Raw genomic sequence first — 17,996 nt, forward strand, 5'->3', positions numbered from 1 at the left:
TATCCCTGTAAAGCCTCTAGGTAAGGTTCTACTGTGCTGAACACAGAATGCACAGAATGCATTAACAAATTATTTTTATCTGAAGAGCTTGTTGACAAAATCGTTTGAAGTATTTTACATTTTACAATGAGTAGCTAATTGAGTGAAGTGCACCTGTGCTTTCAGCACTGGTAAAAGTCGGATGGACAGAAATGAAGGTTAGTATGTCTGGCAGCAGCCAGGTATCAGAATTTTAAGAGGTTTTTACACTGCTGTTCTACTAGCGTAATGGTTTTTTTTGACATGTCATTTGGTACTGCAGCATTAGTATCAAAATGATTAAAGTTATATTGCCAGCCATTTTACAAAATCAAGTTATAAACAAGAATTGTTAGCCTGTTGTCTCATCTACATATCAAATTCAGCTATGTGAATGCTTTATTATGGATTTATAATGCAATAAAACACCAGGCATGCTTTGTAGCACAGGCAGGAATGGACTATGGTTTATGCAGTTGAATTTGTTGTATAGAGAATGCCTATAGTTTGTTCACAAACAAATTTATACCACAGTTTATCTATTAGAAAAGCTTGTGTTTACTTAGCTAACAAAAATAAAACATACTTACACATAGTTAGAATTGTGTTTATATGTAGTTCAGTTTCATTTGTGTATACAGGTGATGTTCACACTTTTTTGCAGGAAGGCCTCCACTACACTACGACACCATGAATAGAAATGTGTAAAACTGTTTGGTTCAGGCTAGTTTATTTAGCCAATCTGTCATATAAGAAGACTTAAACAATGTTTACTAAATAAAAGAGGGATCTTTGCTATGTGTATATTAGCCTGAAAACACAGCATGATTTGTTCAGCTAGCATGTTATAGATGCTGTATGCTCCTGCTATAGATAGGCTCTGTTATACCAATTCTGTAATGGTCTTAAGTTTAGTTATTAAATTAACTTCATGAGACAATACTGTTATAAGATTGCTTTATTTATCATTTTCAGGAACATTCAGAAGACTTTGAGATGTTGTCCTTTTGGCTTTCCAATACATATTATTTTCTGAACTGTTTGAAGCAGTACAGCGGGGAAGAGGTAGGATTGATTTAATCAAATAATTTAATTACTTTACCTTTGACTGACTTTAATTAGAATTAAAAATAGTGATAATAGATAGATAATTATTCACCAGCTCACCACTGTTCCTTCCAGATATTTACATATTCACATTGCTCTGCAGTGGTGTTATGTCTTGCACAAATAATAAGACAGTATAGAACTAGTGGATCAAGGGAAATCAAGGAAACATTCAAGTGCTGAAGTAGGTTAAAGACATGACATGGAAACTGCTACTTAATTTGAACTCTTCCATATGAGCTTAATGTGAGCTGGGCTTCAGATATCCAGCTACGTGTATATATATAAAAAACAGTTTTACTATTTTATAATTGTCACCATTCAAACACATACTGCTACCAAAATAAGGTTACAGAAGAAAATCTCAGGAAAGGAGCAAAACAATAAAATGCCCAGTTTTTTCCTTATTTCCCTTGCTTGTTTAAGCTAAGTTTTATCCTGAGATTCAAAATTCTTTTAATTCCTTTAAATTGAAAACTCTTACTATTTTTTTTTTTTGCTAGGTTTTGTAAACTTAGGTAGACTGAACTGAAATTGCATAGACACATAAGAATATAGTCTTCAGGATTAAAGCAAAGAGGTATCATAAAGCCTTGGAATCACAGTAACTGTACTGTCTGAACAACGATACTCCCTCTTGTGGTCATATCGATAACATCTGAAGATCAGTGGAGAACTGAAAACATTTAATTAATAACAGTCTTTTATAATTCAGTTGCAACAGTAGGGAAAGGTCTGAACCCAGAATTTAGAGTTTTAATCTATATTTCTAATGAACATTCAAGACTTCACACAAGTTAGGATTCAGTCTAGACTTTTGAAGTCAGAACTTCCCTGATGAAAAGTCCAAAAATGAGATCCCTTTGCAGCAATAAAATGTAATTTTTTTTTTGTTTGCCAACATAGTTTAAACAACTGCGTTTCGGCTTTTTTGGGGAGGGGAGGGAGGGGGAGTTTGCTTTCTGTTTAAGTGATCTAGGAATTGCTCCAAAGTTCATTGAAATCTATGCATGCCTTTCCTTTGGCTTTAGCAGGCTTTAGGAACAGAGTAAATGTCAACGTAAACTGGAAAATTAAGTACAGGAAGCCCAGAACTAGAAGCATCCATTGAAGTTAGCTGTAGCTTTGACTCATTCTGAGACTGTGTTCAGCCAGAGATGGAATGAGTTACTCTAATACATACATTACATTGTAGTAACAATTTATAATTATAATGTTATGTGATTTCTAATAATTATATTTACAACTTGTAGGAATTTATGAAGTATAACACTCCACGTCAGAATAAGAACTGTTTGAAGCATTTTGATCTCTCAGAATACAGACAAATTCTTAGTGATTTGGCAATTCGTATTTATCACCAATTCATTATTGTAATGGAGAACAACATTCAGCCCATGATCGGTAAGACAGCAGCAATCCAAACAGATTTAAATGTAGCTTGTGAAGTATACGAATAGAGCTTATACAAAGGATGGGACAGACTTCTTTTTCCTGTTGATTTATACGTATGTGTACCTGCATGTGTGTTTCTGCACATGTAAATTCCACTGAATGGTATATCCCCACAGGGTTTGGAAAGACTTTTTCCTCACAACATTTCCTGGTGTGGGATAATGCTTTGAAACTGATCAACATTCTACAAAAACAAAAGGCTTTTTAAAATTTGTGTGCTCCAGAAGCCTTTGTCAGTATCTTCTTTTTCTTGTATCATTTAACTTTTAAAATATGCTGAAAGTAGGTTTTGTTCAATAATTAAGTTAACGTAACTGAAAGGAGCCTTAGGAGTTTTGGTCTTACCAGTTATTTTCTGCTGTATTTCAGTACCAGGCATGCTGGAATATGAAAGTCTTCAGGGAATTTCTGGCTTGAAACCTACAGGGTTCCGTAAACGTTCTTCTAGTATAGACGACACGGATACCTACACAATGACCTCTATCCTGCAACAGCTCAGCTATTTTTATAGTACTATGTGCCAGAATGGCTTGGACTCTGAGCTTCTAAAACAGGCAGTGAAACAGCTTTTCTTTCTGATTGGAGCTATCACCCTCAATAGTCTCTTCCTCCGCAAGGACATGTGCTCATGTAGAAAAGGAATGCAGATAAGGTAAAGCCAGTAAAGTTTCAACAAGCTTGAGAATGAATTTTTAACACTTCTATGTAACGTCCTTTATCTCTAAGTCGCTGGATATTCTGTAACCGTTCTGCTGGAAGTAGCCAATTGTTTTTTACTCTTTTTGAAAAAGTAGATCTTTGCATTTTGGGCTGAGCTTTCTCAACATAACGTATTACAAATTGTTCTTTCCATGGAAACACTAATGGAGGAAAAGACAAAGAAAATTCAGTCTGGAGTTTAAAGTCAGACATGTTTAGGATTCTTTCCATGCTAGTGCACTCATGATGTGATGAATAGTATTTTTAGTTCTTTCTAACTATAGTAAACAGGTGCAGCGTCCCCTGGCTGGCAGACAGACAAAAGCTGACTTGCATTTTTCATGCTCTGTAATGAGAAAGGCACTGAGACAGGGCCTTTGAGGGTGTAGACTGGGCATCATCTGTCTTGTTACCAGCATCAAGAGAACATGTTCCTAACTGTTTTGCAGAAGATACAGTTCATTTTTTCTCCATTAGACAGTCTGCAGACTAAGGTAAAAGAAAATCAGCAAAATCTTGACCCATCTGGGAATATTACTAGAAGAAAGCTGCTTTAACCTTTAGGTCATCAGTTATAAGCCCGGCCCTGCTTTGTAATGTGCAAAGATTGTTCTCATTTCCTGTACAAGCGCAGTTGAAAATATAGTGCTACAGTGTAATAGGCAATGCCAGTATATATTAGTAATTTTCTGTAAACAACAGCTAAACTAATAACTTGCTTTCTATATCCAAGCTTTAAGAAATAAAAAAATAAAAAGAACTGAAATATACAAGGAATTAAACTTACAGATCAATAAGCTATTAATTGTTTGATTTTTATGATCTACAGGTATGGTTTTTAACTTAAAATGTATGAATTTGAACACTGCATTAGAGGAGCATTCCTTCTTTAGAAGTCTTTAATGTAACTTGCTTGTTAGGGAGAACCTGACATTTCTGTTGTCTGTTCATGGTTTAACCCAGATGTAATATCAGCTACTTGGAAGAATGGCTTAAGGACAAGAATCTTCAAAGCGGCAATGCCAAAGAAACGTTGGAGCCTCTATCTCAAGCAGCCTGGCTCCTTCAGGTCAAAAAGATCACAGATGATGATGCCAAGGAAATATGTGAACACTGCACATCTCTTTCTACTGTGCAGGTAATGAACCATCTGTTTTCTTCTGGCAGCACCAATTGCAGAATCTTAGCTATCTAAAATAATTTGTTGCAAAGAGCTATTGGCCTTTCATTTGATAAAAATAGCATTCCTCAGCGTTCCACATCACCGCTTGTTAAATTGAATTTTTAACTCCTTATTCCTGATTGTTAGCGTTTTAACTGCTCCTGTGGTGAATACTTGCCTGCTTTGTTCTATCCCATGTTTTTATTCCACAATGTATTTTCTTTACTTTGTCACAGGATTTTTTTGTTGTTTCCCTTAATCAATTCAGCTTTTTCTGTATCTCCTTGATCCTGCTGACACCTCTGGAAATGAGTCATAGCAATCATCATATATGTGACAACTCATTAGGTGACCAGTCAAAATTCTCTCTTTATTGTAAAATTCTTTGCTGAAACTTTAATTAAATATCAATAAAGATGTCATATTAATGCTTTCTTTTTTTTGTCTTCTCACTTTTTGTGACATACTAAAATAGCCTTTTGTAACTTGAACAGATAGTTAAGATCCTCAACTCATACACTCCGATAGATGATTTTGAGAAAAGAGTGACTCCATCATTTGTTCGTAAAGTCCAGGTAAGAGCTGCAACTATTATTTCTCGTATTCAAGTTACAGGATACTTCATACACACAGTTTTTGATGCTATATAATTGTACTTGACCTTTACATCATATTATTACTAAGTTGCTCAGCTTCTAGACATTTGGAACTGATCAAAACAAGTCTCCTTAACATCATGTGAAAGCAGGATTTGCAATGGGAAGCAAACAATGTACTGGTTTGGCTTTGATTCTTAATACAATATTTTCTTACGCTTTCTGTTATAATTTCAGGCTATGCTAAACAATCGTGAGGATGTTCCACAGTTGATGCTTGATACCAAATATCTCTTTCAAGTGACGTTTCCTTTCACCCCCTCTCCACATGCCTTGGAAATGATACAAGTCCCCAGCAGCTTCAAACTTGGCTTTCTCACGAGAGTTTAATAAAACCAATGCATTGGTATTTCCTCAGAGACTATATGAAGACAGGCAGACTTTCATGGTTCATTTCTCCAGCTGGTGGATAGTATGGCAGCTTGCGGTGAATTAAACTGTTAAAAACTTGTTCCTGAGTCAAGACTTAAAAAGTAGGAATAATTTCAGCTTGTGATTTCCTTCTCTCTTTTCTTACTCTTCTCCCTTCATTACAGTCCTACAATGATGACTTTATATCATCAGCTGGACACAAAGCTAACCATACAGTTTTTTAGCCCAAACCTAACAAGAAAAGCATTTATCTGACAAGTTTGCATTGGTGCCCTGTCAGCACCAGTCAGAGGGGAAGACTGCCATGTGATAAATGTTATTACTTCACAATTTTACTTGCCTTTGCTTCCTGTAATGAGTTTTTTTTTCCCAAGGTAATTCTATTAATTGCCTTGATATACTGGATCTGTTTTACAGTAGCTGTCACCCTTCTATACTTCTTATACCTTTATTCCTTTCATAAAAGAAGTCTTTTATAACAGTTCCTCCAGAATACTGTAGTAGGAGGGAAGGGAAGGTCCTTCCGCAATTGTTTAAAAAAATCAATATAAATAGCTACATTGAAACTGGGGAACTGAGATCAATCTAAGAGAATTGCTGTTACAAACCCACATTGTCTTTTTGTAGGCATGCTGGCTTGGGTCACTGAACGCTTGCATTGCATCTCAGGCACACTAGACAGCTCTTCAGCCAGGGGAAGGACTCAGGTGTTCTTGAAGACAGATTTCGGTTTTGTTCTCTGCAGTGACAAGTCTGGATTTTCGTATCAGTCATTATAATAGAAAAGTCAGATATAAAATTCATGTCATGATCCTCGATTGAATTACAAGCTTGTTTCTCTAAAAAACAGGAGTCATCTGGTTTGGTTCCATCTCTAGTGCAGTGTATTTCAGAATATACACTGAGTATGCATGCACGTGCACATCATCTTTCTCCCTTTCTTTTTTGCTGGTTTCCTTCCTCCAGTCCAGACACTGAGTAGGAGTGAATGCAGCTACTGTGGTCTGGTCTTACTGATAAACCAAGCTTAATTCCTTACATTTCATCTTTATTTATTTAATCTCAATTGCAGGATCCGTAGAAGCAGAAGTGGTCCCCTTTTTGCTTTGTTCAGCCTTCTCCCTGTAGTCAGAATGCAACAAACAGTAACTTTATTTAGTACTGGACCCTGTCAGAACAACTGGAGAAACAGCATTGACCTCACCACAATGATGACTGTCCTTAGAAATTCCTCAGTAAACAATGCTAGTTTTCTAGCTAGTCTATTAGACATAGTTATTAAAATCAAGTACTAAAGCTTTGCAATATTTAAAGGATTCTAATTAATGTAGTTAATTTAAATGTTACAGGAACAATTGATTTGATTTTTTTTTTTTAATTACACGGTGTTAGTGCCGCTTGTTTAATTTCACAGAACATTCTGTAAATATAAAGAAGGAATCATTCTTGCTATTTAGTGTTCTTGGTGTTTACTATGCACAGTGAAATATTCATGGTGATATCCACAGAGATATATTCAAAATATATGAAGGAAAAATTTTGTGTTTTGTTCAATAACAATAAAAACTGTACAAAATATCACAGGCATGTTGGTAGACTAGTATTTTAATCTGTTAAATAAAGTAGCTTTTAAATCAATTTGTAGTGCTTTGAGTGATGCAATAGTTATGTTTTCAGTATGGGATCATTTGAAAGAAGTTACTTGGAACTATGTGAACATTAGGGAATACTGTCAGTCTTGTATTGTACCATAAACATTTACTTAATGGTCCAGTTGCTTTGCTGTAGTATTGTGTATCTTCCTGTCAGAATGGTATGTTGTCTTTGGCTCCTCATGAATTTCTGTAAATATTTTAATGCAAGCAAGTTTTGTTGCTGTAATTTGTATATAGCCTTTCTTTACAGTTACTGGAGCTGTATGTCTGTTACCTGGGACGGTATGAGTCAAATCACAGCCCACTCTTATGTCTGCATCACATAGAAGTGTCAGAAGGCATGTATGTCTTTATGACAAAAATTGTTGATCAAGGAAAATTGTTCTGACAATTTGATGCTATGTTACTTTGAGAGGTTTGTGTGAAGTATGCTATTAACACTGTGTATGCAAACAACAAAATATATTTTTAAAAGAAAGTTCAAAATTATCAGTATGCTCTCAGAACCTTATCTTGCTTTTGCTGACATTAATGCCTTCAACCAGTGTAGGTACAAAATTCTGGTTTTTAACTGTAATTCTTCTAAATACAAGGAGCAGTTTTAGTGAAGGCAGATACATGAAAGGCATTACCGAGGTTAACTTTCGTAGAATGATAGTAAAGGAGAAAGCTATTTCATTCAAATGGGAAAATGTCGAATGATGATCCTTACTGCAGCAGGAAAGCACTGAAATGGCTTATGGAGGAATGTGTAAGATGCTGTTGGCATCTTTGGATGAGTTTAGACATATGACTCCTGCAGTTTCTGGGAATAGGACTCAGTAGCATAGGTGGCCTCTTTCAGTCCTGTGTTCCCATAATATTCTAATAAAAAAGATTAGGATAGATTACTTCTACCCAAGTCTCTGCTGGGCTGAGACCTATTTTTTTTTTTTCTCCCTCATTTTGTCTCAGATCCTCTTGACTATCAAATGCAAATATCTAATGGCATGATTTCAGTGACTTCAGTAGAGTCTGAATAGTAGATGTGACCTTCAGCACTTTTTAAATTTTTCAGACGTGTTTTCATAAATTTCCCCAAAATTTTTTCAAAGAGTGCAAAAAAGCAGCAGTTTTTAATCTTACTGATTTTAAATTTATTGTCTTAAAACAGGTGAATAGTAAGAGTATATCCAAGGAAGAACCAGCATGGACACTAATCAATTTGTTTGACTTAAATTTTGTTAAGAATATGAGATAAACTTAACATTGACAGTGCTATTTGTCAGAACATTATCTTGATAGATGGAAAAATCAGTCGTCAGTCACCACCTCAGTATGTTTAAACTTTAACATTTGGAAACCATCCAAAATTGCTGCTATATGAACAGGCAGGTAAGATCTGGTTTGCCTAATAGTTTATGTTCTTTATTCTATATTCTGCAAGAGGGCAGTTAAAGCCTTTAAACTATAATTATCAGTACATAACTGACCTGAGGTGATACAACCGGAGAGGCTGAGCTTTAAATACCCTTTAAGTAGACTTAATAGGAAGGTTGCCTTTCTACGTTAGCAGTTGCACACGGCTTATTTAGTCATCTTGAGAATCTCCAGGTTCTTGCTGTTTGAAAAGGTGGGTAATTTTGGATATTTATCAACAAGATTCATTGTACAGAATTTCTCTGTAAGTAGCATATTTCTTAATGTTTCACCATGCTACCATTTTTAAATTTCTACTGTAACTTTAAAAACCTAGTAAGTTTGAAATTTCAGACTACAGCACAAGAAGTTGTAATATTTTTAGACCTTTTTGGTTTAAATAGTTTATATCTTTATAAAATAGTATACAAATCTATCATTATCACAAACAATCTCAGGTATAATACTGCTTTTTAATTATTCGGAAGTTTTGTTGGCTTCTCTTGTAGCAAAATTTTGTAATATGTCATAATCTCATCTGAAGTAAAATACTGATAGCAGGTATGATTCACTCTGTATGTTACTCCAGCAAATTGTCACACTTTATCAAGGATTAATTTTGCCCAGAGTATTTATTCCAAGCCTAACAGATCCTTGTCTAAAGTCTAGTAATGATATTTTGTTCAAATAAGATGGCATTTTCCCTGTAATACCTTCATTTTACGCTTCTTCTGAAGTGAAAGTTTTCCTCCCAAAGTCCAGTTGGCCTAGTGTCTTGAGGCCTCACACCAGGTATTTAAATCTGTGATTATGTCAACTGAGTTCCCCTCAGTGGGAACCACTGATTCTAAGAATATCGGAATAACAGGTTATTCAGTTGTAAATATCCATTTTAAGAATATAGCAGAACTGAGCCCTGGTGCTGTAGTCACTTTAAAGCTATAAGCAATACTAGCACAGAGAAGCTCCCTGAAAGGATGGCAGCTTGTGGTCTCAGGCTCATTGTTTGCAAAAGCATGCATTAAAAACTTCAGGACATATTTGTTGCTTTTCATCAAATGGAATATAAACCTCCTTGACTGCGTGTAGCTGATTGAAAGCTCCATGCAAATTTCAGATTAACGCGCTGTAGTTCCTTTCAGTGCAGCTTGCTTCCCACATGTTTTGGGATGAAGTTATGCATCTCCTGGAGACAACAGCAAAACTTTTATTGACTTAAGTGTAGGCAGAATTTCTGAGTTTATAATCTCATTTTTCAAGTAGTCCACAGAAATACTTAAGAATAAGCAGCAGAATGCAGGCAGGTGCATAGAATAAAGTTTGATTTGGTTTTCATATAATGTCCAACCAAACAAATTCTAAAATCTGCATAGCTCATTGAATTTCTTTTGCTCCATTTAAATCTCTCTTGCAATAGCTTCTTCTAATTGTTAACCATAAACTCATTATTTATGTACCTGTCTAATAATGTTAAAAGCTTTCATTTTAGAAGTAGTGAAAGGTCCCATTTTCCCTATGAAAAATGTACAGAGAAAAATGACACTACACTATTATTCTTGTTTGTTTTTCTGACTTTCAAGTAGTTTTTAATTCTCTGTTGGTGATAGTGCTTTGATCCTAGAGATGCCTGGCTTGAGAACAAAAGTGGATTCATAATGACCCAGCTTTCAGTGTGCTTGAAGCATCAATTTCTGCTCAAGCAGCACATTGTACATAATATTTATGTAGCTGCTGGCTGAATCCTAGGTCATCTTTTCAGCTTTAAAAATAATGCATAATATTGACTATTTAATAATGCAGTGGAAAAAATCAGTGCAGATTTCTCACAAATCCAGCTGTTGTTATGCATTTCTGGTTACTGTCTGCTGACAGGAGTTACGTAAAAACTAAGAGTAATTTCCTGCATGTAGTAAATCCATGTGCACAGTGCACATTATAACAGTGTGTAATCAGTGCACATTATAACACAATATATATTTTGCTTTATATTTTTCTTCATAAAAATATAATCTGCAGAGCATGTGACTGTCTTGCATATACTGACAGTCATCAAGCTCAAGAGATTAGTTACAGAGCGAGATTATCCAGCCTACAGATGTCTATATACAGTCTAAGCTGCAGTAGCTAGCAGAGCAGTAGTGGGAAGCTTTGTGCTGGACTGGAATGCACTCTTTCCTTCTTCTCCATCTCTTTCAGCTCTCTCGAACCGCAAAGATGTGTGACCAGACCTTTTTAGCAGTTGTATTTGGTCCATGTGACAAGTGCTCCAAAGAGAAGCCCCTTAGGGCTGTTTACATCAAATCAGAACAACTCAGCTACTGCTCGCTATGTGTGGAAATGGTACGTTATTGATTTTATCAGCCAGAATGTGGAAAGACTGCAAAAAACAGGGGTTAGATGTATTAATGGTCTGTTATGTTGGATTTTTCTGGACAGCAAATAAGCATTGCTAGGCTTATAGACTGCCAAACACACACCTCTGCAGACACCTGATGTTTCCACAAGCCTGCAACAGAGGCCCCAGGGTTCAAGGATACTTTTTATGATTCTTGATTGGAAAATGGCCATGAGCTTTTTCCACTAGGGTAATGCATTCCTCAGCTGCGCAAATGTTATACCTCTGCTCTGAGGTATATGTGTGCAAGTCTGCTTGGCCTATGATCTTGAGTGTTTCCCATTACCTTTAACGGAACTTAACAAAAAAAGATGAAACCATTGCAATAAACTCATTCACTAGTGACTAGGGGATATGAAGTTCATCTAGTCTGTCTCAATAAAAATGAGACACAAGTGAAGTGCTGTCAGAACTCCTTTGTGGCCCACATTTCATACTGAGACCATGTTGTCTCGTATGTTGGGTGCGAGCTGGAAGTAGCTACAATGAGGGTAAGGTGGGAACAGGTTGCACAGCAGTGGGGTGTCTTCTGTCACCATGTGTGTGCATCACCACAGGTGGTGGTAATGGGGGAGATTAGCAAACCTGCTAGCCTGACCAGCAGGTCCTGCCAGAATACCTACATGAAGAAGGGATGATGTTGGAGGATTTCTAATCTCCAGCAATTACTGGTGAGGTGATATCCCTCTCTCCTGGTAGGGAGCACTGTTCTAGAGAGGTCACGGTCGTTTTTTTTAGATGAAATACAAAGTTAAGGTCATGAACCTATGTGGCTGCTGAAGAGCTGGTCTCCAAAACTCCTTTTGTAAACTTAAGTATTTTGTTGTCCTGATTATACTCCAACTTGGAGTAGTTTTATTTTATCTTCCTGAATCATTGTGTATTATCAGTTGAAGAAGACATCCTTCAGTTTCCTCCCCAGAACTGGTCTCTGCCATGACTGAGTAGGGTCCAATAGTTTGTTGTATTTGAGTGTCAGATGAAATGATCTCTGCAGGAATGCTAAAAGGTTTAACTAGCTGTGTTTATAAAACACTGTTTTACAGGCAGATGAGAGCACTGATTTGATGGTTGTCGGTGGTGCGGTGTGTACAGTTCACTGGCTGACGCAGCACATTCTCATGCATTACACTGTTTAGGAGGAAATTTAGATGTAATGACTGCAAGACAAAAGACAGTCCCTTCCTGGTTTATTTGCTTCTCCTGACTTTGAAATTGCTGCTTTGTTCAGGTCTTTCTTGGCCAGCAGCCTGTAAATAGCTATTTATCCAGTAAATTTTTGCATGACTTGATAAGTGCATGCTGGAATTGCAGGAAACTGGCTGTTTGTTATTTACAGGTCCTGCAACTTTCTCCTTATTATTCGCATTATGGAAGTTAGACTCTTACCAACTGAAACAGCTGCTAGGTGGAAGCAGATTGAGACTTCAGGAAGAATTGCATCAGTACCTAACAGCCTGTTAGGCTTCCTGTTAGCACTGCAGTAGGATCTTGGGCTTTCTGGTAGATCTGGCTTTAGCTTGCTTCTTCATATTTATTTTGTAAAAGATTTAAAAACAAATATTCAGAACACAGAGAGCTCTTCGCACTAGCACCGAAATACATATGGGTATAGGGAAATTGTATCCTTTACTTTCTTGAATTGATTTTTCAGAGCTGTGGGTATGCTTTGGCTTGTATCAAAATGCACAATATATCCTTGCCACACTTGTGCACGTGTTTGTGGATGCATGTGCGTAATGTGGTGTATAATTGGCTGATCTTTTTGCAGCTTCCTGATTTGCACATGCAACTCCTAATTTCAGTCCAGCAGATGCACACATGCGTTTTCCTCAGCCAGTCTTTGTGATTTCCCCAAAACCAACATATGTTGAGGGATAACAGAATTAGAAATTGCTGATTCCCAGTGTTGAGATCATCCTACTTCAATTGTTTGCCTTTTAGACAAAATAATCTTTTCCCTCTGGGGCTTTGCCTGCTTTGGAGATTGGTGCTAATCGTTTGAAACTCAATCAGTGTTTGCTGGTTTAGTCTCCCCACAGAAGTATTAGTAAATTAGCTTACAATTTAAAAAGAGATCGGCTGGTGAATTAGTGAGAATGAAAACTTATTTTAAAGACCTAACTTTTGAGATAGGCAACAATTTGTGACACGCTGTTAGACCCTCCATTTTCCCCAGTGTCCTTATTAATGGAACAGTATACCAACTTTCTTCCATGCATGCTCATCACTACAACCTGGTGTATTTGCCATGTGTGGAAGGTAGGTTTATGATTGCAGTAATGACTGGGTTTGCCACAATTCTTGGTGATTAATGTTTCTGTAGCAGCTCCATAGAATAATGCCCTATAGAAAGCTGACTACTTTCAGAGTGGTTACCTCAAAATAGCCTCAAAATATATGAAGCCAAGGGTCAGCTTGCCTTTGATCCATCGGGAAGAGTCAGAGAAAAAAGCTGTCTTATAAGAAGCTGTCCTTGTTTTGGGCAACTTGGAAGCTCACTGCTGCTGAGGACATAGCAGCCAGTTTGGAAGTGGTCAGCTTTCTAGGGAATGCTGGTGGTCAGTATGAAGCCACAGCAACAAACACTTTTATGTGCCAGTCATTCCTGCACAATTAATGGATCATAACATTATGAAGCGGAGTTCAGTTACTTGTTACTGCTTTTCCATATATTCCACATACTATACCTCCTGTGCAGAATGTTTTCACAGTCTTTTGTCCTGTGCTGATGTGTTTTGAAACTCATCTGAAAGCAGAGACCAGACGAAGAGAACCTATACTTTATCCACTGCTGCTGATTGAACTGCCATTTCAAATTAAACATGCTTTCAGTATAGTGGATTCTAATACTGTGTTAACAAATTATTTACTACTTACAATTTTTTTCTATGCAATTGCTAATACATTGTTAAAAGTACATTGCCTTCAGTATGGTTAGATTTTATGAAAAGGGAGAAAAGAAAAGCCTTGATTATTTGCTAAATGGTAACATTTTTTCTTTTTTAGTTGACCTAGTACTATGTTATCCTCTAAACTAATCCAACCCTGGTTCATTTTATTTAAAGCTCCCAAATGCCTTACTCTAACCTGTGTTTTTTGCATGGTTAGCTAACAACTACATGGGTAGTTAAGCAACTTGGTCAGATGAGCTAAATACTTTTTTTTTTAATTCAAACTAATGAAATACACGTTATGTATCACACACTTCTGTAGCTCACTGTTCAGTAGAGGCTTCTCTTTCACCTCATGGCTCTGCTTATCCCTGTCATCTCAGGACTAGTGTCATGTATCAGTCTGAACAGGTGTGATTCCCAAAGACTCTCACCTTCCATGCTATTCTTTGTAGAATTTTAATCCCATTCCCCAAGGCAGTGAGACTGTTCACATCAGTAAGGCAAGGAAGTCTGGGGTTTTCACTGTCAGAACTGTGCCAACTATCTAAGCCAAATTCCTTGGAGCTGAGGCGTTCCTGTCAAGGCAAAGAAATTTCCTATGGTTTTTGTTGAATTTAACTTCTGGGCCCCTTCACACTTATCAGGTGCCAGAAATAGGGCATTTGTCATAGATTAAAATCCTTCAAAAATGAAGTTTCTTCTTCAAAATCTTGCCCTGCCACTCCCCAAGGACTCAGCTGCATTATCGAGTTTAATATAAGTAGGTTTAATTTTTCAGACATGAAGATAACACACTAGAAGCTTCCTGTCACTTTCCTTCTAAAAGATGCTTTTTTTTGTTCTTTTGGTATCACTTTAAAAATACTGAATTTTTATTTCCTTGGCACTGTCAGTGTGCGGGAAGGCATTTCCAGTGTGCTGTTTACTCTGAGGGGCTTTGAAGGATGTTCCCATATCCAGCAGTATGTGAACTCCATAGATTATACTGCCTACTTTTTCTTCTGTGATACTGAATGTAACTGGATCAATTCAGTTCAGGATTCAAAATTTCAAGTTCAGGGTTGCCTGTGTGGCCATCAGGCTGGTGGGGTTAGGTCACGCCAATTTCTGTGGACAGTGAGAAGACTGGGAATACATCCACTGCGTTTGACTCTCCAGCAAAGTAACCCAGCTCCTGCCTGCAGATCCATTGACTAAGAGAGACCTTGAGCGCACGGCCAGACCAGGGCCTGAATTCAGCCTCCAGAGTGACAGTGAAGAGCTCAACAGCTCTGCCAGTGCATCCTGGTCGGACAGTGACACTGCTGCTAAGCCCAGTGTGGGAAAGGACTTTTATTTTCTCCGAGACCCACACTGTGTCCAGGATGTGCCCAGAGTCTAAACAACAGCTGCAAACACGTATTGTCTTATCTCCCTTTCCAATCTTGGCACATCTCCAGGTTGAACAATAGCCATTGGATTGTCTGTTTTCTGGCTAAAGGGAGACAATGGGAGTCAATATGAGCAAAGTTACTCCATGTAGATCAAGGACAATTACTGTAATAAGAAGAGGACGTTTTCAACGAACTCCCAGGGAACAAAAAGCCGCAAGGCCATGTGCCACGGCTCTTTCTCTGGAAGCATCAGCTGCTCCGTGTGCCCAGCACACGCTCCCAGTCGGCACCCGAGCAGAGTCCGCAGAGCCGTGGAGCTGTGCCCCGGGCTCACACCAACACCAAACTGGAGGATTCTTTGTTCCCTTTGGGGTTTTGGAAACTGGTCCCTTTCAAGGGCTGGGAAGGCCACGGACCCTAATGTGCTTATCTGTGTCCAGGGGAAAGAGGTGCCTTGTTTAAGAGGAGAAAAAAAAGGAAAGAAACCCTGATAACACCAAATTTAAAAATGAGGAATTCAAAGCATAGCAGAGAGATGGGTTCAGACTACTGCATCTGTCCCGCTGGCACAGGAGCTGGGCCAGAGACCTTCTGAGTGACCGAGTCTCTTAGTGCCCCCTACCCATAGGAGTATAAGGAATGCTGGAGCTGAGCTGGGGTTTGCTAAGGCTGGGCAGCATCTGTCTTCTCAGTCTGATGTTTTAAAATGCCATTGGGGTGACGGATGACTTTTTTCTTTTCCCCCACGGAGTGTGCAGCTTCTGGTACAGGCAAGTTTGGGTACAAAGCAGAAACACCCCTTTGCATGTATTTCTGGGGAAACTAAGCCTTTGGGCTGTGAAAATGGCTTGGGATGTATAGCAAATACCTGCTGGTGGAACCCTGTGGGTGGGAGGAGGGCAGGAGGTGAGGCTGGTCCCAGCTGCCTGCCTGGAGGCCAGCGGGGATGCTGAGCCTGCTGCGCTGCTTCTCTGCGCGGGGCTGGGCAAAGGCTGCTGGCTCTCTTCGGCGTTTTTCTGCATGGTGTCTGGTCAGGTGCTGGCTGCACACGGGGCTGGAGGAGCATCCAGTCCGGCCCTGGACGTCAGCATGGGGAGGGGGAGGGAGCCCGGGCCAGCTCCGGCGCCGTTGCTGAGGCAGCAGGAGCCTCAGCAGCATCCCTGAGAGCCAGGCAAGCAAACTCCTCCTCCCTCCCGCTCTCATCTCGTCTCTCTCCCTGCTTCCTTTGCAAAGATGGCAACCGAGGGGCTGCATGAGAACGAGACCTTGGCATCGCTGAAAAATGAGGCCGAGAGCCTGAAGGGCAAGCTGGAGGAGGAGCGGGCCAAGCTGCATGACGTGGAGCGTGAGTGGGGCCGGGGCGCGAGGGCCACGGGCACCGGCGGGGCGCTGGCGGCTGCCCCGGGCAGGGAGCGCGGCGGCCGCACGCCCGGCGCCGCGGGCCTGGCCTCGCCGGGTAAACACGAAAACGTGCTGCCGCTGCCCCAAAACGAGAGCGCAGCTGAAAGCCGGGTCCGCCGGCCCGGGAAAGGCAGGCATCCCGCTCTGCAGCGCGGGGAGGGCTGCCCCCCGTGCACGCCTCAGGTGTCACGACAGTCAGTTTGCCGTGTTTGCTGAAGCCTAGCGGAGAGCACGACGGGTGCGTGCGCTCGGCCGCGCTGCTCGAACAATGCACGGCTCCGTGCCGGGGTAAATAGGAAGCGGATGGGGAGCGCGGGCGGCGCAGCCTCCCTGGGCGTTCCGTGCCACGCAGTGCCGGCCGGGCGCGGGCACGGCAGCCCCGCAGCGCCCCGGAGCCCCCGCAGCGCCCCGGCCGCGGGGGGCTTCTGGCCTGGCTCGGGCTGCGCTCACGCTGCTGCGCTCACGCTGCTGCGCTCCCTGCACTGCCTTTGGGGGGGCGGGGGGAGGCAGGGAGGGGAAGAGACCGTGAAATATCCCCCTCAGTGGATTCTGAGATGTGTGTGCGTCGTTTTAACGTACATCTTAGTGGCAGAAACAAACATTAAACCCAGCCTTGTGGAAGTTGATGGGAATTTGCTTTCATGGGGCCAGGATTTCACCCAAGGTGGAAGGGCTTAGAAAGGAATATTGTTGCCAAACACAGCTCCTTCTCCCCCGCCTTCCCGCAAGGAAACAACTTGCAGGGATCCAGTGCTGATTCAGAGGTGCAGGGTGAGTCAATGCTCGAGCTGTCAATGCGTAACTCACCGTTATCAGCTGCAGCTTCAAGATCCATGGTTAATGTAACAGAAGTGACATGGACAGATTTCAGCCCTGCCCTCCCCCCCGCCCCCCCTCCCCCTGTTCAGGAAAAAATAAGCTAACCTTATTTTTATGGAGCTTCTCAAATAGGTTTTAATTCATCTGTCCTGAGATATAAAAATCCTTTTATTTTTATTATTTCATTTTTATAATTGCAATGATATAATATATTGCAGGTGGGGGTTTTTTGATAAAAACATGTAAATTACTGTATTCCTCTGAAATTGTATAGCTCACTTTATTAGAAATATTAGTGAGTCATTAAAACTGTTGTTTTATCTGTTTTGATGCCTTAAACGTTGAAAAGAAACACTGAACCTGTATCCAGTGATTTAGCTCTTAGTGTTTTGTAAGACTGAGGGACTGGCAAACATTCTTAAATTTCAGGTGGGGGAGGGTTAAAAGATTTTTTTCTGGAGGAAATAGAGCATTTTCGTGTCTAAATTAGACAATTATATAGAGTGTCCTATTAATAGGAATCGTTAAACAAATGGAGATGGCCTCATTACAGAAACATTACTATAAATCATCATATTCCTACAGTGTA

The 17,996-nt window shown here is 39.7% G+C and overlaps 2 protein-coding genes across 2 annotated transcripts in view; both read left to right on the plus strand.

Moving 5' to 3' along the window:
* Positions 1-6,072, plus strand: part of MYO5C (myosin VC) — a 35,958-nt gene extending 29,886 nt beyond the window's left edge. The window contains exons 37-42 of the mRNA XM_050902959.1: positions 994-1,083; positions 2,379-2,529; positions 2,950-3,232; positions 4,243-4,417; positions 4,936-5,016; positions 5,275-6,072. Of these exons, the coding sequence (XP_050758916.1) occupies positions 994-1,083; positions 2,379-2,529; positions 2,950-3,232; positions 4,243-4,417; positions 4,936-5,016; positions 5,275-5,427 (933 nt within the window). The 3' untranslated portion in view covers positions 5,428-6,072. The remainder of the gene's footprint in view (positions 1-993; positions 1,084-2,378; positions 2,530-2,949; positions 3,233-4,242; positions 4,418-4,935; positions 5,017-5,274) is intronic.
* Positions 6,073-10,804: 4,732 nt separating this feature from the next.
* The window catches only part of GNB5 (G protein subunit beta 5), a 28,425-nt gene continuing 21,233 nt past the window's right edge, over positions 10,805-17,996 (plus strand). The window contains exons 1-2 of the mRNA XM_050903005.1: positions 10,805-10,862; positions 16,421-16,532. Of these exons, the coding sequence (XP_050758962.1) occupies positions 10,860-10,862; positions 16,421-16,532 (115 nt within the window). The 5' untranslated portion in view covers positions 10,805-10,859. The remainder of the gene's footprint in view (positions 10,863-16,420; positions 16,533-17,996) is intronic.

The sequence above is a fragment of the Gymnogyps californianus genome, chromosome 11 (genome assembly GCF_018139145.2).
Source record: "Gymnogyps californianus isolate 813 chromosome 11, ASM1813914v2, whole genome shotgun sequence".
Lineage (NCBI taxonomy): Eukaryota > Metazoa > Chordata > Aves > Accipitriformes > Cathartidae > Gymnogyps > Gymnogyps californianus.